Below are 23,792 nucleotides of genomic sequence, written 5' to 3' on the forward strand. Positions count from 1 at the left end.
TCGACATTGTAAAATACTTTCGTTTTTATGCAGAAAAATACGGTAGTTTTACCAAGTAAAATCATATTTATTAAAGTTATTGTTCATACATAAGTTGTTGAACACACAGCTTCTTTCAGTCATAATTCAAGCCAAATAAAATGCAGACAAATATAGAATATAAAAAATTATCCGTTTTTCGGAAATTATGAAAATTATCAATTGTGTGCACATTTCATTATTCTTAATATATTTATAGATTTTCTTTTCAAACCAGTCGTTTTCAGATTTATTCTCCGCTAAAACGAAAGAATATCACTATTTCGAAAACGGAAAGTTTTTGTCGTAGTGTTATATGAACAAGTACCTAGTACAGTACATCGGCAAGGTCAAGTTTTCAAACAAATCTAGCTAACTGAATACACTATTCTATGGCTGTGACCTGACATACTACTATATGTTCATTACTTTGGCGTATCCTTGCTCACTGGCATTATTGCAATGTGATGCAGTTTATTCCACGTAATAAGTGGTCGATGTCATGATTTTATTTCAAGCAGAAAAAAAAATCACAGTCTTGTCGCTTGAGGGCGCCCATAGCATGCGCAGATGAACATAAACTGAATGTCGTATGTCGTCGATCGTTTTCCAATAGCCCGGTGTTTCTGTGGCACTCGTAACTGTGTTGGACAAGATATTTATTATTTTCAGGTATGATTTTCTGCAGTTAAACAAATGTGTGCTTGTTTTGTGTGCTCTTTGTTATTATCGTCGCTGACTGCCTAACCTAAATTACGAGTATGTGTATCCTCTATTTTTAAGGGTCATACATTTGAAATCACAGAGGGGTGTCTGGAAGAGTGTGATCAGCGCAATATTTTTTCGCCTTGTTTTATCTGTACTTGTTATTTTTCTGGAATGTGTCAACATTTTTCTCTGCAAAAGCTGGCATGCATTTTTTTCTTCCCTCTGTGTTTAGCTTGCATTTTAGAAAATTTGTTTTTTCTGGCCGCGCCCATAATTTTAAATGCTTGACCCCTTAGACCCTTTATATTATCCCAGAAATGTACCGTACGCCTGTTTGTTTTGATGGTATGAATATGCAGGTATCGTTGGCAATATTTGTTCCTTCGCCCGGGCTTTGTGTCCCACTGTATTCTATTCTCTGACAACCATACAAACACTAATTTTGACAGCTTTTATTCGATGCACAATATTTTCTCTGTCTGGGTTACGACCTGTCCTGGCCTAACTTGTGTGCTTTAGGCATCAACCATCTTAAATCAGAGGGGGTGGCTGGAAGAGGGCAATCAGTGCATTTTTTCATGGTAACTTAACTGTCCATATTTTGATTTCTCTTGAATATGCCAGATTTGTTTTTCAGCAACACTTTGCATACATTTTTTTGTTTTAGCAATTTTTTTTTAGCAAATCTTCTGCCCACACCCCATGATTTCAAATGGTCGATCCCTTATGTACTTTTCAGCTCACTTCTAATAATGGCTGCCAAACAGGCCAATCTGCATAGAGAAGCGAGACAATGGCTGCAATTGTTAGAGAGCACAGATACCCCGGTGTTGAACTTCGACGAGAATACAACTGTGGAGGAGGGTCGAAAGATATATTCAGATTACCATCGATTGGGCACCGGTGAACAAACATCATTTCTGGGAGAAGTGAAAGACCACATTGTGCCTGTATCTCATTGTGCAGGTGAGCCCTATAAATTAGCTCAGTGACCAGCAATGACCCCAATATCCGTGTTTATGTTAGTCTGCATTAACTTTACATGTGAGGGGTGAACCATTTGATATTATGGGGAAGACAGGAACAAAAATACAGCAATCATTATAATCTTGCCTTTGGTTTATTTGGGAAATAAAAGATGACATAGTGCCCATTATCAAAGGCCAATATCAAAATCAGAGGTTTTTATGACGTCACAATAATGTAAATGTAAACCAATATTCACAATTGAGTTCATTTCTTGCATCATTACTCAGAAAAGTGTGGGCCAATTTTGTTCAAAGTTGGTACAAAGACAAGTCATAACAGACTACATAATGCACGTAGAGTTGTTTCTAGTTTGGTTGGCATTTGACTGGCTTGTGCCCTGCTTAGTCTAAAAAACACCAACAATTACCATTTTAACGTTTCTTAGACATTCAAACTGGTATTGATGTCACTCATGCTGGGTTTCTGATGCACATCATTTTGTTTCACATTTTGATTCAAAATGGCCGACTGGTGTTCATTTTTTTTTTACAAGTCTCACAGACACACTTTCACAGATTTTATTTACTAGTAAATTTGATACAAAGGCAATGCATAATAGGTTGCCTGATTCTATCAGGTATTTTTGGATTCTGATACAATTTAACTGACTGGCTGCTTTTTTTGTCTGAATCGAATTCACAAAATTTGAGCATGTCATCAACTGTTTCCAGCACGTTTCTTTCAAAAACTGGTGTTTTCTGTCCTCATTGAAGTTACAGAGTTACTGATTCGCTCTAATATAGAAATCTCTGCATCACAACCAGTCATATATATATCATATGGACTGAGTAAATTTTAAAAATGAATCTTATTTTTCCAGTGAAACATTGCACAATAATATATCATATGTCATGTATTTCATTTTTCAAAGATGGGAGACTGTTACATTTTTTGTTTTGTTTGATACCATGATTTGAAATAGTCTGCCCAAACAATAACAAAACAAGTCTTGTAACTCTCTCACTCACAACAAAATATCGATGGCCATTTGCAAAGGTCAATTGGATACAATTTGTTGATATAACCTTTTCACCACCAGACTTTATTGTCCAAATTTTTCTGCACTTATTTTTTATGTTCTTCAATATTTCTGGAAATGAACCCTCATTTTGGGGCCAACAGATAAAATTCAAGTCAGTTTTCAGTTTTTTGACCCAATCCTTTTAAGGAAAGAGCAGATTATAAACGGGACTATTTTGTGAATTTGTGATGGAATGAGGGAACTGATGGTAAAAAGGTTAAACGATGGTTCACAAGATGCATGATGGAATTTGAAATTAATTGGTGCAACAATGTAAGAAAAATTTTATTTTCACCTTTGGCAGTGAAGAAATATATTCTAAATATTTTACCCCTAGTTTAGACTAATTCACCTGTAAATCCCAAATAACTTTGAAGCATAAACACTTGTTTTATACTGCTCTATTCACAAGATGGTATAGAAGTCACAGTTTACAAACCTACTGAGTGTCATACCAACCCAGCGATCCTGGTCTATTTCCATGGGGGCGGTTGGGTACTTGGTTCTCGAGAGTCTGTTGATGTCATGTGCAAGACTGTATCAAGGTTGGTAATTCATATCATATGTCTGCACACCATACCATACCATATCGTAGTCACATGACTCATTATTCTGGCTTGAAGTTTATTACCGGTATACACCATGAGAAATTGTGGGTTATCCTATATAACTCCACACTTTTGGTCAGAGTCTATAGGGCAGGGTATTATATCCCATAATCCACACTTTGGAGTTTCTTAATTATACCATGAACAAAATTAAAAGATTCAGCAATTACAAGTGTATAGCTCTGAGTGTGTGTTAATTTACATTTCGGTAAATACATGGCAGTCATGAAAGGTACACGGTACTTCCACATACAGTTTAATACCTTTCACAAATTGAGAATTGTCTTTTCCATTGAAATCAGTGCCAACATTTGTAATTCACTTCCTCATTGTGGTGTAAAAATGCCAATGTTATTATTCGGAAAATTGCCTCAGTTTGATACAGCATTCTGATTAATGACAGACTTGACCTGTTAGGTCAAAGGGCATTAGTTACATTTATGTAGCTAGGACAATGCCAGTTTACAGTTATATTACAACTAGCATATGAATACAACTGTAGAAATTACTATACTGCTTATAAATACACAGGTTTGAATCAAACTGATTTCAATGCTGGAAACAGTGTATTGATGGAGTCCTATTATCCTGTTATTAGTGATAAGACACAGGAAGGTGGCATGCCAAAACTCCTAGACAGCGTAGCACTGTTGAACCCAGAAGTGTTATCATTCACAAACAGGGAATGCTTTGCCATTTTGCAGCATTAATGATAGCCAGTACAAAAAAACTGGGAGGAAATTACCTGAGTTCCCCTCAAGACACTATTTCACATAATTGATATGGTTTCTATGGTTTATGCCATGCATAATGATCTAAAGGTGGCCATACAGAATGAACTTCCACCAGACTCCCTAAGACAGGCATTTGGCAAGTTTTTGAAGTGCCTAGATCCTTCAGTACAGGGGTTACATATCACAATAGCTGACCTTACATAAACAATTTTAGCATACTGCCACTTTTCAACTGGGGAAATCTGTACATCCCGGCAATTAAATCACTTCAGATTGAAAACGTTAGTCTCTGCCTTGCTGCTACTAGAGTTCGGTGGACAATGATGATAGGTAATTATGACGATGAACGATGACAGAAAATGATGACAAACTTTGACGATGAGGACAATATATCTCAGTAATATCAATATCTTTATTTGCGTTTAGTCATTGGCATGCCAAGCAACTTGTAACTATCAATCTTATCATAGTTCCTTCCAATTTGTATCATGTTGGAGTAAAATCAAAGCTGTGCCACATACGTGGTGTCTATGCAATGCATATAAACACAGATTTTGTTTACAGGATGCACAAGTACGCTGTGATTGACGTGATTTAATTATTATTTATATTATCATATATAATTATAGCCAGAATTGCATCACATGTACTGTAGCATTTCCTTAGCGATTATCAAATCATGTTGTTTACCTCACACATGTACAATCTCGGCACTTATACTACTTCTCACTACAGTCGTGCAGGCTGCATCATTGTTAATGTAGAATATCGTCTTGCCCCTGAACACAAATGCCCAGTATTCAACCAAGATTGTATTGGCGTCACAAAATGGGTTATACAGAACAAAGTTGTGGTTGGTGGAGGAGAGAAGAGCATAATTGGAGTGGGAGGGGACAGTGCAGGGGGAAATATTGCTGCAACAGTCTGCCATGAAGTCCAGGTTGACTTCCAGGTAATGCATACACATGCAGTATGTAGAGGTTGAGAAAGTTTTATAGACTCAATCATATTATGTTGAAACATTCCATCATGTGGGATGCAATCATCTAGCATACACGTTCTGTGCAATTCGCAGGTCATTTGTATGTTTTTCAATTGTCAAAATAAAAATATACAATAGTGAAATTGACAATCAGGTAATCCTTTAGACAATCATTAGCATAGCTACTAATAATAGCGTGAAATAAAAGGATTTGTTTGACAAAATAATGAACTACTATAAATAGAAGGGGGGCAAGGGGGGATAGCTGATACAGGTTACGTGAAATAAAAGGGGCATTTTACGTTTTTACAGGAAATAAAATGAAAGTTCCTTTTATAGTAAAACATAGGTTTTAACACTTTACAGATAAAGCAAATTCCTAATTACATTTTACACTTTTATAATATATTTGATGAACATACATTTCTTAGTCCTTGATCGGACGGTTCAAAAATTGGTTCAGTTCCGGATCAATACATCTGACATGCCTGGATAGATCAAGTTGAAACTTCACACATACATCATGTGGCCATATGTACATGCATTTGTTTCATGATTCAATTCAAGATGGCTGAATGGCAGCCATTTTGAGGCCAAAAATGTATCAAAATCAAACATGTTCACCATTCCAAAACCGAATATCAGACGTGCATGGGTGGATTGTGTTCAAATTCGGTACATACATTGAAAATAATAAAACCATTATGCAGTTAATTTTATTGGACCAAGTAAAAAAAATAATGCATTTCTGGTAACTGAAACTTGCCTGGGATGACCCTTTTTATGAACCAAACTAGAAAATGGGCATTTGTAGGTACACCTTTCAGCTCTACTCAAAAATCTGGATTATTGAATCAAAATGTAAACCTGTACATGCAAGATGTGGTGTAATATTGTATTATTGAAAAAAACTCTTATATAAAAGTATGGGCCAAACAGCACTGCGGAATAATAAATTGAGAATAACTAAATAATTTTCATAAAATAATTAAAAAGTTTATCTTATCTACCTACTCTACATTTGTTTTCAATATAACAGGAAACACACTATTAATTTTTGTAGTCTTTGGTTCCAAATGGCCAACTGCAGCCATTTATTTTGAATGATGCATATTTGTCATGCCTGGACCAATCAAGTTCATATCTTATTCAAATGATCCTAAAACCAACAGGAACTTGTGAATTACTCATACATGTACATTCTTCATGATGCAATTGTACACAGTAAATCATTATCAAATCAATAAATCATTGTTTACTTGCAGATATTGATTTATCCCAGTACTGATTTATGTAAATCACAACCAACAGAGTCACAAATCAAATATGCGACTGGTTGCTTTTTAGAGAATCGATGTAGAGAATGGTAAATATGTAATATTCATTTATCCTTTATCGATCATTTTGTAATGGAATGTCATAAAATGAAATGTAATGTGATCCTGGTATCTCCACAGGTTCCGAAAACATATGTTTCGATTGGCTGAGGACAAAATCCATACATCGCCATTAAAAAGAGACACCTCCAGTTTTGAAAATCTGCCACCAGCTTTGATTATAATATGTGAATGTGATATGCTGTGTGACGATGGATTATGTAAGGAGATATCATTTAATCATAATATGTCTATTGTGTCTATATTATCTTGATATTATGTCTTAGACATGCCTGAACCGATCACGGTCAAACTTCACACATGCAGTAATCACAATACCACATCAAAAGGATCTATTACAATAGGCGGGGTGACGATAATTAAACAAAGGACAAATAAATATCAGGAATTGTGTGAGAGTTTCATATTCATACACCACTTCAATTTGTAAGTCTACTAAATGATTTACGGTAAAGGGTTTAATTATTCACTGGGTTTAAATTTGCTTATTTCGCTGACTGAAAAATGTGCTAAATTAAAACCCAGTGAATATGTAAAATTTAGCATAGAACGCATTATCTAAATGATAAAACAGTGAATTTAAAACCCACTGAATATGCCTGAAATGCTAAATCAGCGAAATTTCAACCCAGTGAAAATTAGTCATTTTACAGTATTCAACTCTTTCTAAAGCATGGGTGGGTGGAATGTTTGCATCTATATTTTTTAGGAAAAGAAACACAGATGAGTCTGAACATTACAGGGGAATTACTCGTACTTTTATATTTATACTTTCAGTCTGTGAAATTGATTAGAGTAATGTGTTAGCTTGTACTATGAAATTTCAGATATTTAACATATTCATTGTGAATATTATTATAGTAGGTTTTATAGGTTTTTCTTTTTCAACATTAAAGGGGAAGGTACTGTTGGTTTTGGGATTTTGAAAATGCATTTGTTATTATACAGCAAAATACAATTGTTAATACATAAATTTTAGCAGATTGGACTAGAATTGCAATTCTTTGCTAGTTAAGCATATGTTTGTAGATTTTTGCAAGAATGTGATTTTTTGATGGATTCACTGTTAGTCAATTTCTTTTCCAAAGATGTTTCAAACTTGAAAACTGATGCAATTTTGACCTTTGATCTACATTTTTAGCTCCACTGTCGACAAAAGTCGACATAACGGAGCTGTTCATATCACTGATTGTCCGTCATCGTTGTCCGTCGTCAGTGCCAACTTCAAACAATTTCAACTTCCTCTTTGAAACCGCAAGTCAGAATGTTTTCAAATTTGATATGCACATACCTTGGATGGTTCTTTCTCAGATTTGTTCATTTCATGTCAAAATCTCAAATTCTCTATTTTTGGTGAATATTTTTGTCATTTTTGGTAAAAAGTGATATTTTCAAATTTTTGTTAAAAACCACAAGTCCGATTGCTTTGATATCACATGTATAGGTACTACATGTGGACCTATCTCAGATGTGTTCATTTCGTATTGATATCTTTAATTCTCTAATTTTGATGAATATTTTTGGTAAAAAGTGATATTTTCGACTTCTTGTTAAAAACAGCAAGTTTGATTGCTTTGATACATATTGTTCATTTTCTAATGATATCTTCAGTTCTTAATTGAAATGTGCATTGTTAACAGCGGAGCTATCTCAGCCGACATGCTGCTTGTTAGTGATACATCATAATAGATAAATAGTTGTTCATATTCAAAACGATTGATGTAATAAATTGTCTGACGTGCACAACTAAACGTAAAGTAGTTCATATCATCTTATTATCACTTAGTATATGCGGAGAAGATGAAGAAAAGTGGTCGATATGTTGAGACACTAATGATGAAAGGAATGATTCATGGATTCTATGCAAGTCCAGGTGTGTAACACAAAGTAATACCCAGACATATAATGACGAGGTGTGTCAGCAAATTGTAATGAAAGTTTCTATGATTAAATGGAAAGTCCCTGCAAACAACACACCGTAATGCTCCCAGATGAAAGACCTCCACAAATATAGGTGAATGCAATTTACAGTTTTTTTATATCACTTTTCATTCTCTAGATATTCAACTTTTCATAAGTTTTATGTAGTCCACCATCCTGATTTTCCAGCAAAGGATTGTGGGTTAAGTGTGACATCATATCCTCTGTTGTGAAAAATTTCAACAGGGAGCATTATGTTGTTTGCCTGGACTTTTCCTTTTAATTCTTCCATCTTCTATGAGTATATACCTACCTAGTACAACATCACACTCCATCCACAGGATACATTTTTACCTTGCCCGTACCATCAAAGATGGAAGGGAAAGGTATATTAAGGGAAAAATTTTGTCCGGCGTTGTCGTTGTTGTTGTTGTCGTCGTCGTCATCGTCGTCGTTAATAATTGTTATTGTGTGCATAATAACTTTACTAATTCTATTCCAAACTTTATCAAACTTGGTCACCTTATTCATCAGTATAAAGTCTTCCCTGAGTTTGAACAACAGATGTCCTGTATGAAAATATCATGCAACAATTGAGAAAATCTGATAAAATATTTTGACTGTTTCTACTTGACTGATCACTGGTGATACACATCAAAGGTAACTGATCTCAGTGGAAATATGCATTGTTGTATGTGTTCAATGAAGCAAATGATTTATCTTGTAATAATATCCTTGGTAATGTATCTCAGAATCCCATACTGGGTTTCAAAACCAACTCATTTGCATTTGCAAACCTACCAATAAAATCTTTACAGAAAACAAGATGTCAGAAAATCAATATAAGCACTCCTATGAACTGGGTGCCTAACTTTGATCAAGATCTGAAGCTAATAGAAAATCTGTTTAGTTCAAAGTTATCAAATCAAAAACAATACATAAAAAATACATGAAAAGCAAAACATTTCATCCACATTTTAAAAAGAAAATTATTCTAAAATATATGTATTCTGTATTTGACAAACAGTTCATTCGACAAATGAAAACTCACAGGAATATGTTTCAGCTATTTAGAACAGAATGATAGAGTTTTTATAATACTAGTTTAAAAATGCACTTCAAAGATTGCAGTGTTTGAAGATGTAGATTCTCAGGAGGCAACAGTATTGTTGACTTCTCCCTCCACTGGACACCAACTAACTATTTAAGTTGATTTTCATACAAAGCAGAGCTTGCAACAAGATAGCTTTCATAAAGGGTGTTTTTTTTTACTTTTCATATAATACAGTAGTCACACAATGAGGCAGTTCATATTTGTCTCAGTGAATCATTAATTTTTGACAGACACCTGTACAAAATACTTGGACTAAAGCCAGCTAAAATTTTCTGTTATCTTGCATGTTTTATGAATCTATTCACATCTAAATGCAGCACTTTTTTTGCAATGAGACATTTGTTTTTATACTAAAATATCTGAATTACTTTGAATAAAGCTGGAAATTATGTCCCTTAAAATAATTAAACAAATAAGGCACCAATGTTTTTGTAAGATATTTACATCTTTTAAGGACATTCGGTAGACTGATTCCCCACTGTTGGTTCAACCCCAAAACTTGTTTGTATTCAAAATTAATTATGACAATGCTTATTTATATTGAAACAAACTATGATAAAGGGAATTATATTATATAACAAAGGGCAAGGTCACCAGAGTTAAACTATGTTAATATTATATTTTTTATCTTAATTGATGTTTTTTTAATTCCTTATTCAGGTATTTTTAAAGAGTCATGTGCAACTGCATATAAACAGACAGTGGAATTCATCCAAGCCAGGACACAAGAACAGAAATAAATTAAAATATGAATAAAATAATTAAAGGATTCATTTCACATGAGTGAATTTATTTTAACTTTAAGATAACTTCTTTTTCTGTTTTAGATTCATATTGAATTTTGTGAAAGCTCTTTCTTTGACTGAATTTGGAAAATTAAAAATTTATTTTTTCCTTGTTTGTAATATTAATGTGATGGCATCTTCTGGCATCATTGATGTTGTTTATAAGTTTGTTTCTGTGTGAAGAATAATTTAGTAATTATTATCCAAACAACTTCACACTTTCAGTTTTCCTGTGTCTGGTGTGAAATTACTATTACCGGTAGATATTGAAAATTTTGTGCTATATTGTATATGCTTGACAGCTTAGGAACAGATGGGATATGCCTTCAATAGTTAGAGTGGATTTACTGTATGTGTAATGGATCATCAAAACTCTTGGCAGTACACTGCAATGTCAACAAATTGTTATGCATAGCATCTTTAACAGAAAACAGACTTTAAAATTTAATTTTAAAACATTTAGTCACTGATATTGTATTTATTGTTAACACTTTCATAATTAAACTTTTGAAAGTAAATTTTTGTCACCTTTCTCAAAATGAAAACCCACATGTTAATCAGTTGAGAAGTTCTGACTATTTGGTAAAAAATAATCAAAACAAATTATAGAAAAGATGAATAAAAACAGACATAAATGTAAATATAAATATGGCACTCAAAAAGTGAATGTACATTTACCTGTATATCTAGTACCTTGGGTGGATCTCATCAGATTTGTTGTCATTTTGTGACAATGTCATTAATTTTCTAGTTTTAGAGAATATTTTTATCATTTTCTTCTTATTGCAAACTACCAGCCATTGCTTTCAAATGTTATTTACAACATGCCCATTTCTATTCGCCGGATTGATTTGATATTATTTGGTGAAAAATGATACATACCGGTAGTTTGGGTTGAGGCATGCAAGATAAAATTAGATATGAACAATTTTGGTGATAAAGTTGAGTTAGCAACCAATACCTAACTAATTTCTTTTGGTTGAACTGAAATTAGTATATTATTATAGTCCCCTTACTATACTTAAATCTACGTTACTATGCTACACTTCCTGATCAGTCCATTATATCGATGTATTGAGAACAAGCAGAATATAACTTCCAAGGGAAATAAATATGGTTTTAGCGGATGAAAATGCAACTGAAAGAATTTTGTCATACCGCCCAGAAGGCGGAATCGAACCACTCCAACGCTAATAGGCTACAGGTTTGAAGCCTACACTCCAGACCACTGAGGTTCATCCTGGTGAGATAATACAGTTCAATATGTACCTATATATATATATGTACGTTACCACTGCACATGTTCAGAATACACAATGACTGTCAAGTATTGAAGAAATTTTTAAAAGGCAAAAAGGTAAATCAAACTATAATTTCGTTTTGCTTTTTCGCACATTTTAGTTGTCATAAAATCCAAGCCTGCACTAGATCACTGAGGCTCATCCGGGCGAGATAATTCAGTTCAACATGTACCTATATATATATGTACGTGTCCACTGCACATGTTCAGAATACACAATGATTGTAAAGTTAATAATTATTAATCACGAAATGAATTTTAGCTGATAATATGTGACAATTAATTCACTGTTTATTTATAAATCGAACTTCGAAATTAAAACACACTATTGGTCGAGATGTCAGACTTGATTTTAAAGTAATGTCAAAAATCAATTATAATTTATGACAATGAAGCGTGTATCACGCACAATACACTGACGTAATCATAAAACATGAACTGAATTTAATCTAGTTTAGCAATGATATGCAGATTTCTATGTGTTTTCCCGTCAAGATAGACAATACAGTCGACATAGTATATTGGAGTTATCCATTTATTTAATAAAAAAATGTGCTATTAAATGCCTACAAGGTGAAAATTTTAAAATGAACAAAGTTTCTGCGTGTTTGATTGAATAGTAATGATGTGAAGATGAACTTTTACTGTTTTCAAAAGATTCGGTATTACGACACAACTTATTTTCATCGTCGTAAACCAGTCTTAATTACGGCACTCTGCTTTAACGATAATCGATAATTCGTTTGGTCATTTCCGAGGCGGGAATAAATCTCTGGTTATGATCTGCATATTTTAGTTGACAGACAAGAGAACAAAAACAGGAAAAACTCACGCCGTCACATAATATTTTGAGATGCCATCGTTAAATTCATGGGGCGGTGGTGATGTAACCCTCCTGTTGTCGATGGTGATGGTGAATCAAATTGTCGCAATACAATGTGAATCTGATGTTTTTTAATTCACAAATAGATGTTGAGGAGAGACCAGCCATTCACTGGTTTAAATTAGTCATCTAACCAGTTTAGATGCCGTGAACGTAAATTACACCATGTAACATTGGACCTTTCTGGTGTCTGACTGTTTCAAGTTCCAACCCCCGAATTGTAGACTAATTTTACACAAGTGACGAGGTTGAAATATGCAGTACAGAGCTGTCACTTGAGGGCGCGACAACAGCCTATGCATTTGCGTAAGTATAGTTGTTCATACGATATAAAGTGCATAGAAAAACACAGTCACACTGTCTATTGAGATCAAGCAGAATATAAACTCTACATGAAACAAAGATGGATTTAGTTGATGAAAAATACCACTGAAAGCATTATGTCATCTTACCGCCCAGAAGGCGGAATCGAACCGCTCCGACGTTAATCGGCTACAGGTTTGAAGCCTGCACTCCAGACCACTGAGGCTCATCCGGGCGAGATAATTCAGTTCAATATGTACCTATATATATGTACGTGTCCACTGCACATGTTTAGTATACACAATGATTGTTAAGTTAATTTAATTTAATTTACTAACGACATGCATCTTTCTAAATGTGCAATTAAGGCAATTAATATATCAAAGACATGTATAAATGACTATCTCAAACTGGAATCTTATTTTAATTACATTTAATTTTAAAATCATGTATTGGCGATTCATTCAGTGTTACCCAGAGGTGCCGCATATGGGCACTACTTCATACATTTGCAGAGACCAGAGAAAAACACCAGACTCGAAGTTTATTCAGTTTGTAAATATTGATGATTTGATAAAAAAGCAGAATATAACTTTGACAGGAAATAAAGATGGTTTTGGTGGATAAAATGCAAATGAAAGCATTTAGCCACCTTACCGCCCAGAAGGCGGAATCGAACCGCTCCGACGTTAATCGGCTACAGGTTTGAAGCCTGCACTCCAGACCACTGAGGCTCATCCGGGCGAGATAATTCAGTTCAATATGTACCTATATATATGTACGTGTCCACTGCACATGTTCAGAATACACAATGATTGCAAAGTTAATAATTATTAATCACGAAATGAATTTTAGCTGATAATATGTGACAATTAATTCACTGTTTATTTATAAATCGAATTTCGAAATTAAAACACACTATTGGTCGAGATGTCAGACTTGATTTTAAAGTAATGTCAAAAATCAATTATAATTTATGACAATGAAGCGTGTATCACGCACAATACACTGACGTAATTATAAAACATGAACTGAATTTAATCTAATTTAGCAATGATATGCAGATTTCTATGTGTTTTCCCGTCAAGATAGACAATACAGTCGACATAGTATATTGGAGTTATCCATTTATTTAATAAAAAATGTGCTATTAAATGCCTACAAGGTGAAAATTTTAAAATGAACAAAGTTTCTGCGTGTTTGATTGAATAGTAATGATGTGAAGATGAACTTTTGCTGTTTTCAAAAGATTCGGTATTACGACACAACTTATTTTCTTCGTCGTAAACCAGTCTTAATTACGGCACTCTGCTTTAACGATAATCTATAATTCGTTTGGTTATTTCCGAGGCGGGAATAAATCTTTGGTTATGATCTGCATATTTTAGTTGACAGACAAGAGAACAAAAACAGGAAAAACTCACGCCGTCACATAATATTTTGAGATGCCATCGTTAAATTCATGGGGCGGTGGTGATGTAACCCTCCTGTTGTCGATGGTGATGGTGAATCAAATTGTCGAAATACAATGTGAATCTGATGTTTTTTAATTCACAAATAGATGTTGAGGAGAGACCAGCCATTCACTGGTTTAAATTAGTCATCTAACCAGTTTAGATGCCGTGAACGTAAATTACACCATGTAACATTGGACCTTTCTGGTGTCTGACTGTTTCAAGTTCCAACCCCCGAATTGTAGACTAATTTTACACAAGTGACGAGGTTGAAATATGCAGTACAGAGCTGTCACTTGAGGGCGCGACAACAGCCTATGCATTTGCGTAAGTATAGTTGTTCATACGATATAAAGTGCATAGAAAAAACACAGTCACACTGTCTATTGAGATCAAGCAGAATATAAACTCTACATGAAACAAAGATGGATTTAGTTGATGAAAAATACCACTGAAAGCATTATGTCATCTTACCGCCCAGAAGGCGGAATCGAACCGCTCCGACGTTAATCGGCTACAGGTTTGAAGCCTGCACTCCAGACCACTGAGGCTCATCCGGGCGAGATAATTCAGTTCAATATGTACCTATATATATGTACGTGTCCACTGCACATGTTTAGTATACACAATGATTGTTAATTTAATTTAATTTAATTTAATTTAGTAACGATATGCATCTTTCTAAATGTGCAATTAAGGCAATTAATATATCAAAGACATGTATAAATGACTATCTCAAACTGGAATCTTATTTTAATTACATTTAATTTTAAAATCATGTATTGGCGATTCATTCAGTGTTACCCAGAGGTGCCGCATATGGGCACTACTTCATACATTTGCAGAAACCAGAGAAAAACACCAGACTCGAAGTTTATTCAGTTTGTAAATATTGATGATTTGATAAAAAGCAGAATATAACTTTGACAGGAAATAAAGATGGTTTTGGTGGATAAAATGCAAATGAAAGCATTTAGCCACCTTACCGCCCAGAAGGCGGAATCGAACCGCTCCGACGTTAATCGGCTACAGGTTTGAAGCCTGCACTCCAGACCACTGAGGCTCATCCGGGCGAGATAATTCAGTTCAATATGTACCTATATATATGTACGTGTCCACTGCACATGTTCAGAATACACAATGATTGCAAAGTTAATAATTATTAATCACGAAATGAATTTTAGCTGATAATATGTGACAATTAATTCACTGTTTATTTATAAATCGAACTTCGAAATTAAAACACACTATTGGTCGAGATGTCAGACTTGATTTTAAAGTAATGTCAAAAATCAATTATAATTTATGACAATGAAGCGTGTATCACGCACAATACACTGACGTAATCATAAAACATGAACTGAATTTAATCTAGTTTAGCAATGATATGCAGATTTCTATGTGTTTCCCGTCAAGATAGACAATACAGTCGACATAGTATATTGGAGTTATCCATTTATTTAATAAAAAAATGTGCTATTAAATGCCTACAAGGTGAAAATTTTAAAATGAACAAAGTTTCTGCGTGTTTGATTGAATAGTAATGATGTGAAGATGAACTTTTACTGTTTTCAAAAGATTCGGTATTACGACACAACTTATTTTCATCGTCGTAAACCAGTCTTAATTACGGCACTCTGCTTTAACGATAATCGATAATTCGTTTGGTCATTTCCGAGGCGGGAATAAATCTCTGGTTATGATCTGCATATTTTAGTTGACAGGCAAGAGAACAAAAACAGGAAAAACTCACGCCGTCACATAATATTTTGAGATGCCATCGTTAAATTCATGGGGCGGTGGTGATGTAACCCTCCTGTTGTCGATGGTGATGGTGAATCAAATTGTCGAAATACAATGTGAATCTGATGTTTTTTAATTCACAAATAGATGTTGAGGAGAGACCAGCCATTCACTGGTTTAAATTAGTCATCTAACCAGTTTAGATGCCGTGAACGTAAATTACACCATGTAACATTGGACCTTTCTGGTGTCTGACTGTTTCAAGTTCCAACCCCCGAATTGTAGACTAATTTTACACAAGCGACAAGGTTGAAATATGCAGTACAGAGCTGTCACTTGAGGGCGCGACAACAGCCTATGCATTTGCGTAAGTATAGTTGTTCATACGATATAAAGTACATAGAAAAACACAGTCACACTGTCTATTGAGATCAAGCAGAATATAAACTCTACATGAAACAAAGATGGATTTAGTTGATGAAAAATACCACTGAAAGCATTATGTCATCTTACCGCCCAGAAGGCGGAAACGAACCGCTCCGACGTTAATCGGCTACAGGTTTGAAGCCTGCACTCCAGACCACTGAGGTTCATCCGGGCGAGATAATTCAGTTCAATATGTACCTATATATATGTACGTTTCCACTGCACATGTTCAGAATACACAATGATTGTAAAGTTAATAATTATTAATCACGAAATGAATTTTAGCTGATAATATGTGACAATTAATTCACTGTTTATTTATAAATCGAATTTCGAAATTAAAACACACTATTGGTCGAGATGTCAGACTTGATTTTAAAGTAATGTAAAAAATCAATTACTAGTATAATTTATGACAATGAAGCGTGTATCACGCACAATACACTGACGTAATAATAAAACATGAACTGCATTTAATCTAATTTAGCAATGATATGCAGATTTCTATGTGTTTTCCCGTCAAGATAGACAATACAGTCGACATAGTATATTGGAGTTATCCATTTATTTAATAAAAAATGTGCTATTAAATGCCTACAAGGTGAACATTTTAAAATGAACAAAGTTTCTGCGTGTTTGATTGAATAGTAATGATGTGAAGATGAACTTTTACTGTTTTCAAAAGATTCGGTATTACGACACAACTTATTTTCATCGTCGTAAACCAGTCTTAATTACGGCACTCTGCTTTAACGATAATCGATAATTCGTTTGGTCATTTCCGAGGCGGGAATAAATCTCTGGTTATGATCTGCATATTTTAGTTGACAGACAAGAGAACAAAAACAGGAAAAACTCACGCCGTCACATAATATTTTGAGATGCCATCGTCAAATTCATGGGGCGGTGGTGATGTAACCCTCCTGTTGTCGATGGTGATGGTGAATCAAATTGTCGAAATACAATGTGAATCTGATGTTTTTGAATTCACAAATAGATGTTGAGGAGAGACCAGCCATTCACTGGTTTAAATTAGTCATCTAAGCAGTTTAGATGCCGTGAACGTAAATTACACCATGTAACATTGGACCTTTCTGGTGTCTGACTGTTTCAAGTTCCAACCCCCGAATTGTAGACTAATTTTACACAAGTGACGAGGTTGAAATATGCAGTACAGAGCTGTCACTTGAGGGCGCGACAACAGCCTATGCATTTGCGTAAGTATAGTTGTTCATACGATATAAAGTGCATAGAAAAAAACACAGTCACACTGTCTGTTCAGTGCGTGATTATTGAGATCTAGCAGAATATAAACTCTACAGGAAACAGAGATGGATTTAGTTGATGAAAATACCACTGAAAGCATTATGTCATCTTACCGCCCAGAAGGCGGAATCGAACCGCTCCGACGTTAATCGGCTACAGGTTTGAAGCCTACACTCCAGATCACTGAGGCTCATCCGGGCGAGATAATTCAGTTCAATATGTACCTATATATATGTACGTTTCCATTTCACATGTTCAGTATACACAATGATTGTAAAGTTAATTTAATTTAGTAACGATATGCATCTTTCTAAATGTTCAATTAAGGCAATTAATATATTGAAGACATGTATAAATGACTATCTCTAACTAGAATCTTATTTTAATTACATTAATTTACTTTTACGTAATTTTAAAATCATGTATTGGCGATTCATTCAGTGTTACACAGAGGTGCCGCATATGAGCGCTACTTCATACATTTGCATAGAGACCAGAGAAAAACGCCAGACTCTAAGTTTATTCAGTTTGTAAATATTGATGATTTGATAAAAAGCAGAATATAACTTTGACAGGAAATAAAGATGGTTTTGGTGGATAACATTCAAATGAAAGCATTTAGCGACCTTACCGCCCAGAAGGCGGAATCGAACCGCTCCGACGTTAATCGGCTACAGGTTTGAAGCCTGCACTCCAGACCACTGAGGTTCATCCGGGCGAGATAATTCAGTTCAATATGTACCTATATATATGTACGTTTCCACTGCACATGTTCAGAATACACAATGATTGTAAATTTAATAATTATTAATCACGAAATGAATTTTAGCTGATAATATGTGACAATTAATTCACTGTTTATTTATAAATCGAATTTCGAAATTAAAACACACTATTGGTCGAGATGTCAGACTTGATTTTAAAGTAATGTCAAAAATCAATTATAATTTATGACAATGAAGCGTGTATCACGCACAATACACTGACGTAATCATAAAACATGAACTGAATTTAATCTAATTTAGCAATAATATGCAGATTTCTATGTGTTTTCCCGTCAAGATAGACAATACAGTCGACATAGTATATTGGAGTTATCCATTTATTTAAAAAACAAGCAGCCTGTCGGCTGAGATAGCTCCGCTGTTAGCAATGTACATTGCAATTAAAAAACAGAAGATATCATTAGAAAATGAACAATATGTATAGTATCAAAGGAACAGGTTTTCAACAAGAAGTCGAAAATATCACTTTTTACCAAAAATGACAAAAATATTCACCAAAATTAGAGAATTGAAGATATCATTACAAAATGAACAAATCTGAGAGAGGTCCACATGTAGTAGTACCCATATATGTAATATCAAAGCAATTGGACTTGCGGTTTTTAACAAGAAGTCGAAAATATCACTTTTTACCAAAAATGACAAAAATATTCACCAAAATTAGAGAATTGAAGATATCATTACAAAATGAACAAATCTGAGAGAGGTCCACATGTATTAGTACCTATATATGTAATACCAAAGCAATTGGACTTGCGGTTTTTAACAAGAAGTCGAAAATATCACTTTTTACCTAAAATGATAAAAATATTCACCAAAATCAGAGTATTAAAGATATCATTACAACATGAACAAATCTGAGAGAGGTCCACATGTAGTACATATATATGTAATATCAAAGCAATTGGACTTGCAGTTTTTAACAAGAAGTTGAACATATCACTTTTTACCAAAAATGACAAAAATATTCTCCAAAATTAGAGAATTGAAGATATCATCATGAAATGAATAAATCTGAGAGAGGTCTACCCAAGGTACATATACACCAAGTATCAAAGCATTCAGGCTTGTAGTTTTCAAGAAGGAGTCGAAAAAGTAAAACATTGACACGGACGACGGACGACGACGGACAATCACTCATATGATAAGCTCCGCTCGACAAAGTCGACAGCGGAGCTACAAATGTGCTATTAAATGCCTACAAGATGAAAATTTTAAAATGAACAAAGTTTCTGCGTGTTTGATTCAATAGTTATGATGTGAAGATGATCAGAACTTTTACTGTTTTCAAAAGATTCGGTATTACGACACAACTTATTTTCATCGTCGTAAACCACAGTCTTATTTACGGCACTCTGCTTTAACGACAACCTATAATTTCGTTTCGTCATTTCCGAAGCGGGATATTTTGAGATGCCATCGTCAAATTCAGGGGCGGTGGTGATGCAACCCTCCTGTTTACGATGGTGATGGTGAATCAAATTGTCGAAATACAATGTGAATCTGGTGTTTTTAATTCACAAATAGATGTTGAGGAGAGACCAGCCATTCACTGGTTTAAACTAGTTATCTAACCAGTTTAGATGCCATAAACGTAAATTCCATTATGTAACATTGGACCTTTGTGGTGTCTGACAGTTTCAAGTTCCAACCCCCGAATTGTAGACTAACTTTACCCAAGTGACGAGGTTGAAATATGCAGTACAGAGCTGTCACTTGAGGGCGCGACAACAGCCTATGCATTTGCGTAAGTATAGTTGTTCATACGATATAAAGTGCATAGAAAAAACACAGTCACACTGTCTGTTCAGTTCGTGATTATTGATGGTTGAGAACAAGCAGAATATGAACTCCACAAAAAACAAAGATGGATTTAGTTGATGAAAGTACCACTGAAAGCATTATGTTATCTTACCGCCCAGAAGGCGGAAACGAACCGCTCCGACGTTAATCGGCTACAGGTTTGAAGCCTGCACTCCAGACCACTGAGGCTCATCCGGGCGAGATAATTCAGTTCAATATGTACCTATATATATGTACGTTTCCATTTCACATGTTCAGAATACACAATGATTGTAAAGTTAATTTAATTTAGTAACGATATGCATCTTTCTAAATGTTCAATTAAGGCAATTAATATATTGAAGACATGTATAAATGACTATCTCTAACTAGAATCTTATTTTAATTACATTAATTTACTTTTACGTAATTTTAAAATCATGTATTGGCGATTCATTCAGTGTTACACAGAGGTGCCGCATATGAGCGCTACTTCATACATTTGCATAGAGACCAGAGAAAAACGCCAGACTCGAAGTTTATTCAGTTTGTAAATATTGATGATTTGATAAAAAGCAGAATATAACTTTGACAGGAAATAAAGATGGTTTTGGTGGATAAAACTCAAATGAGAGCATTTAGCCACCTTACCGCCCAGAAGGCGGAATCGAACCGCTCCGACGTTAATCGGCTACAGGTTTGAAGCCTGCACTCCAGACCACTGAGGTTCATCCGGGCGAGATAATTCAGTTCAATATGTACCTATATATATGTACGTTTCCACTGCACATGTTCAGAATACACAATGATTGTAAAGTTAATAATTATTAATCACGAAATGAATTTTAGCTGATAATATGTGACAATTAATTCACTGTTTATTTATAAATCGAATTTCAAAATTAAAACACACTATTGGTCGAGATGTCAGACTTGATTTTAAAGTAATGTCAAAAATCAATTATAATTTATGACAATGAAGCGTGTATCACGCACAATACACTGACGTAATCATAAAACATGAACTGAATTTAATCTAATTTAGCAATAATATGCAGATTTCTATGTGTTTTCCCGTCTAGATAGACAATACAGTCGACATAGTATATTGGAGTTATCCATTTATTTAATAAACAAGCAGCCTGTCGGCTGAGATAGCTCCGCTGTTAGCAATGTACATTGCAATTAAAGAACAGAAGATATCATTAGAAAATGAACAATATGTATAGTATCAAAGGAACAGGTTTTCAACAAGAAGTCGAAAATATCACTTTTTACCAAAAATGACAAAAATATTCACCAAAATTAGAGAATTGAAGATATCATTACAAAATGAACAAATCTGAGAGAGGTCCACATGTAGTAGTACCTATATATGTAATATCAAAGCAATTGGACTTGCGGTTTTTAACAAGAAGTCGAAAATATCACTTTTTACCTAAAATGATAAAAATATTCACCAAAATCAGAGTATTAAAGATATCATTACAACATGAACAAATCTGAGAGAGGTCCACATGTAGTACATATATATGTAATATCAAAGCAATTGGACTTGCGGTTTTTAACAAGAAGTTGAACATATCACTTTTTACCAAAAATGACAAAAATGTTCTCCAAAATTAGAGAATTGAAGATATCATCATGAAATGAATAAATCTGAGAGAGGTCTACCCAAGGTACATATACACCAAGTATCAAAGCATTCAGGCTTGTAGTTTTCAAGAAGAAGTCGAAAAAGTAAAACATTGACACGGACGACGGACGACGACGGACAATCACTCATATGATAAGCTCCGCTCGACAAAGTCGACAGCGGAGCTACAAATGTGCTATTAAATGCCTACAAGATGAAAATTTTAAAATGAACAAAGTTTCTGCGTGTTTGATTCAATAGTTATGATGTGAAGATGATCAGAACTTTTACTGTTTTCAAAAGATTCGGTATTACGACACAACTTATTTTCATCGTCGTAAACCACAGTCTTATTTACGGCACTCTGCTTTAACGACAACCTATAATTTCGTTTCGTCATTTCCGAAGCGGGATATTTTGAGATGCCATCGTCAAATTCAGGGGCGGTGGTGATGCAACCCTCCTGTTTACGATGGTGATGGTGAATCAAATTGTCGAAATACAATGTGAATCTGGTGTTTTTAATTCACAAATAGATGTTGAGGAGAGACCAGCCATTCACTGGTTTAAACTAGTTATCTAACCAGTTTAGATGCCATAAACGTAAATTCCATTATGTAACATTGGACCTTTGTGGTGTCTGACAGTTTCAAGTTCCAACCCCCGAATTGTAGACTAATTTTACACAAGTGACGAGGTTGAAATATGCAGTACAGAGCTGTCACTTGAGGGCGCGACAACAGCCTATGCATTTGCGTAAGTATAGTTGTTCATACGATATAAAGTGCATAGAAAAAACACAGTCACACTGTCTGTGCAGTTCGTGATTATTGATGGTTGAGAACAAGCAGAATATAAACTCCACAAAAAACAAAGATGGATTTAGTTGATGAAAATACCACTGAAAGCATTATGTTATCTTACCGCCCAGAAGGCGGAAACGAACCGCTCCGACGTTAATCGGCTACAGGTTTGAAGCCTGCACTCCAGACCACTGAGGCTCATCCGGGCGAGATAATTCAGTTCAATATGTACCTATATATATGTACGTTTCCATTTCACATGTTCAGAATACACAATGATTGTAAAGTTAATTTAATTTAGTAACGATATGCATCTTTCTAAATGTTCAATTAAGGCAATTAATATATTGAAGACATGTATAAATGACTATCTCTAACTAGAATCTTATTTTAATTACATTAATTTACTTTTACGTAATTTTAAAATCATGTATTGGCGATTCATTCAGTGTTACACAGAGGTGCCGCATATGAGCGCTACTTCATACATTTGCATAGAGACCAGAGAAAAACGCCAGACTCGAAGTTTATTCAGTTTGTAAATATTGATGATTTGATAAAAAGCAGAATATAACTTTGACAGGAAATAAAGATGGTTTTGGTGGATAAAACTCAAATGAAAGCATTTAGCCACCTTACCGCCCAGAAGGCGGAATCGAACCGCTCCGACGTTAATCGGCTACAGGTTTGAAGCCTGCACTCCAGACCACTGAGGTTCATCCGGGCGAGATAATTCAGTTCAATATGTACCTATATATATGTACGTTTCCACTGCACATGTTCAGAATACACAATGATTGTAAAGTTAATAATTATTAATCACGAAATGAATTTTAGCTGATAATATGTGACAATTAATTCACTGTTTATTTATAAATCGAATTTCGAAATTAAAACACACTATTGGTCGAGATGTCAGACTTGATTTTAAAGTAATGTCAAAAATCAATTATAATTTATGACAATGAAGCGTGTATCACGCACAATACACTGACGTAATCATAAAACATGAACTGAATTTAATCTAATTTAGCAATAATATGCAGATTTCTATGTGTTTTCCCGTCTAGATAGACAATACAGTCGACATAGTAT

The 23,792-nt window shown here is 34.4% G+C and overlaps 1 protein-coding gene and 12 non-coding genes across 13 annotated transcripts; 1 reads left to right on the top strand and 12 right to left on the bottom strand.

Moving 5' to 3' along the window:
- The first annotated feature begins 586 nt into the window (after window positions 1-586).
- LOC144358248 (uncharacterized) lies at window positions 587-10,436 on the top strand. Its single transcript, XM_085499789.1, has 8 exons — window positions 587-690; window positions 1,466-1,692; window positions 3,189-3,321; window positions 4,854-5,070; window positions 6,366-6,466; window positions 6,558-6,697; window positions 8,284-8,370; window positions 10,192-10,436. Exons 2-8 carry the CDS (start codon window positions 1,479-1,481, stop codon window positions 10,269-10,271), a joined length of 972 nt encoding a protein of 323 aa, XP_085355915.1. The 5' UTR covers window positions 587-690; window positions 1,466-1,478; the 3' UTR covers window positions 10,272-10,436.
- A 1,038-nt stretch (window positions 10,437-11,474) lies between these two features.
- On the bottom strand, window positions 11,475-11,561 carry TRNASTOP-UCA (transfer RNA opal suppressor (anticodon UCA)). Its single transcript has one exon. It is a non-coding gene; the product is annotated as a tRNA-Sec (tRNA).
- Window positions 11,562-12,951: 1,390 nt separating this feature from the next.
- Window positions 12,952-13,038, bottom strand: TRNASTOP-UCA (transfer RNA opal suppressor (anticodon UCA)). Its single transcript has one exon. It is a non-coding gene; the product is annotated as a tRNA-Sec (tRNA).
- Window positions 13,039-13,459: 421 nt separating this feature from the next.
- On the bottom strand, window positions 13,460-13,546 carry TRNASTOP-UCA (transfer RNA opal suppressor (anticodon UCA)). The gene has a single exon. It is a non-coding gene; the product is annotated as a tRNA-Sec (tRNA).
- A 1,184-nt stretch (window positions 13,547-14,730) lies between these two features.
- TRNASTOP-UCA (transfer RNA opal suppressor (anticodon UCA)) lies at window positions 14,731-14,817 on the bottom strand. Its single transcript has one exon. It is a non-coding gene; the product is annotated as a tRNA-Sec (tRNA).
- Window positions 14,818-15,242: 425 nt separating this feature from the next.
- Window positions 15,243-15,329, bottom strand: TRNASTOP-UCA (transfer RNA opal suppressor (anticodon UCA)). The gene has a single exon. It is a non-coding gene; the product is annotated as a tRNA-Sec (tRNA).
- A 1,183-nt stretch (window positions 15,330-16,512) lies between these two features.
- TRNASTOP-UCA (transfer RNA opal suppressor (anticodon UCA)) lies at window positions 16,513-16,599 on the bottom strand. The gene has a single exon. It is a non-coding gene; the product is annotated as a tRNA-Sec (tRNA).
- Window positions 16,600-17,804: 1,205 nt separating this feature from the next.
- TRNASTOP-UCA (transfer RNA opal suppressor (anticodon UCA)) lies at window positions 17,805-17,891 on the bottom strand. The gene has a single exon. It is a non-coding gene; the product is annotated as a tRNA-Sec (tRNA).
- Window positions 17,892-18,322: 431 nt separating this feature from the next.
- On the bottom strand, window positions 18,323-18,409 carry TRNASTOP-UCA (transfer RNA opal suppressor (anticodon UCA)). Its single transcript has one exon. It is a non-coding gene; the product is annotated as a tRNA-Sec (tRNA).
- A 1,982-nt stretch (window positions 18,410-20,391) lies between these two features.
- On the bottom strand, window positions 20,392-20,478 carry TRNASTOP-UCA (transfer RNA opal suppressor (anticodon UCA)). The gene has a single exon. It is a non-coding gene; the product is annotated as a tRNA-Sec (tRNA).
- A 431-nt stretch (window positions 20,479-20,909) lies between these two features.
- Window positions 20,910-20,996, bottom strand: TRNASTOP-UCA (transfer RNA opal suppressor (anticodon UCA)). The gene has a single exon. It is a non-coding gene; the product is annotated as a tRNA-Sec (tRNA).
- Window positions 20,997-22,818: 1,822 nt separating this feature from the next.
- TRNASTOP-UCA (transfer RNA opal suppressor (anticodon UCA)) lies at window positions 22,819-22,905 on the bottom strand. The gene has a single exon. It is a non-coding gene; the product is annotated as a tRNA-Sec (tRNA).
- A 431-nt stretch (window positions 22,906-23,336) lies between these two features.
- On the bottom strand, window positions 23,337-23,423 carry TRNASTOP-UCA (transfer RNA opal suppressor (anticodon UCA)). The gene has a single exon. It is a non-coding gene; the product is annotated as a tRNA-Sec (tRNA).
- Between the last annotated feature and the right edge of the window lie 369 nt (window positions 23,424-23,792).

This window comes from Saccoglossus kowalevskii, chromosome 1, assembly GCF_978046115.1.
Source record: "Saccoglossus kowalevskii chromosome 1, keSacKowa6.1, whole genome shotgun sequence".
Taxonomy (NCBI): domain Eukaryota; kingdom Metazoa; phylum Hemichordata; class Enteropneusta; family Harrimaniidae; genus Saccoglossus; species Saccoglossus kowalevskii.

What these genes read in the sequence shown, in the direction of transcription:
- LOC144358248 (XM_085499789.1), top strand. Translation starts at nt 1,479, where the DNA reads ATGGCTGCCAAACAGGCCAATCTGCATAGAGAAGCGAGACAATGGCTG. An exon ending in GAGAATCGATGTAGAGAATG is followed by an intron (nt 6,467 to 6,557) that starts GTAAATATGTAA and finishes GTATCTCCACAG; the next exon opens with GTTCCGAAAACATATGTTTC. An exon ending in TGGATTCTATGCAAGTCCAG is followed by an intron (nt 8,371 to 10,191) that starts GTGTGTAACACA and finishes TTCCTTATTCAG; the next exon opens with GTATTTTTAAAGAGTCATGT.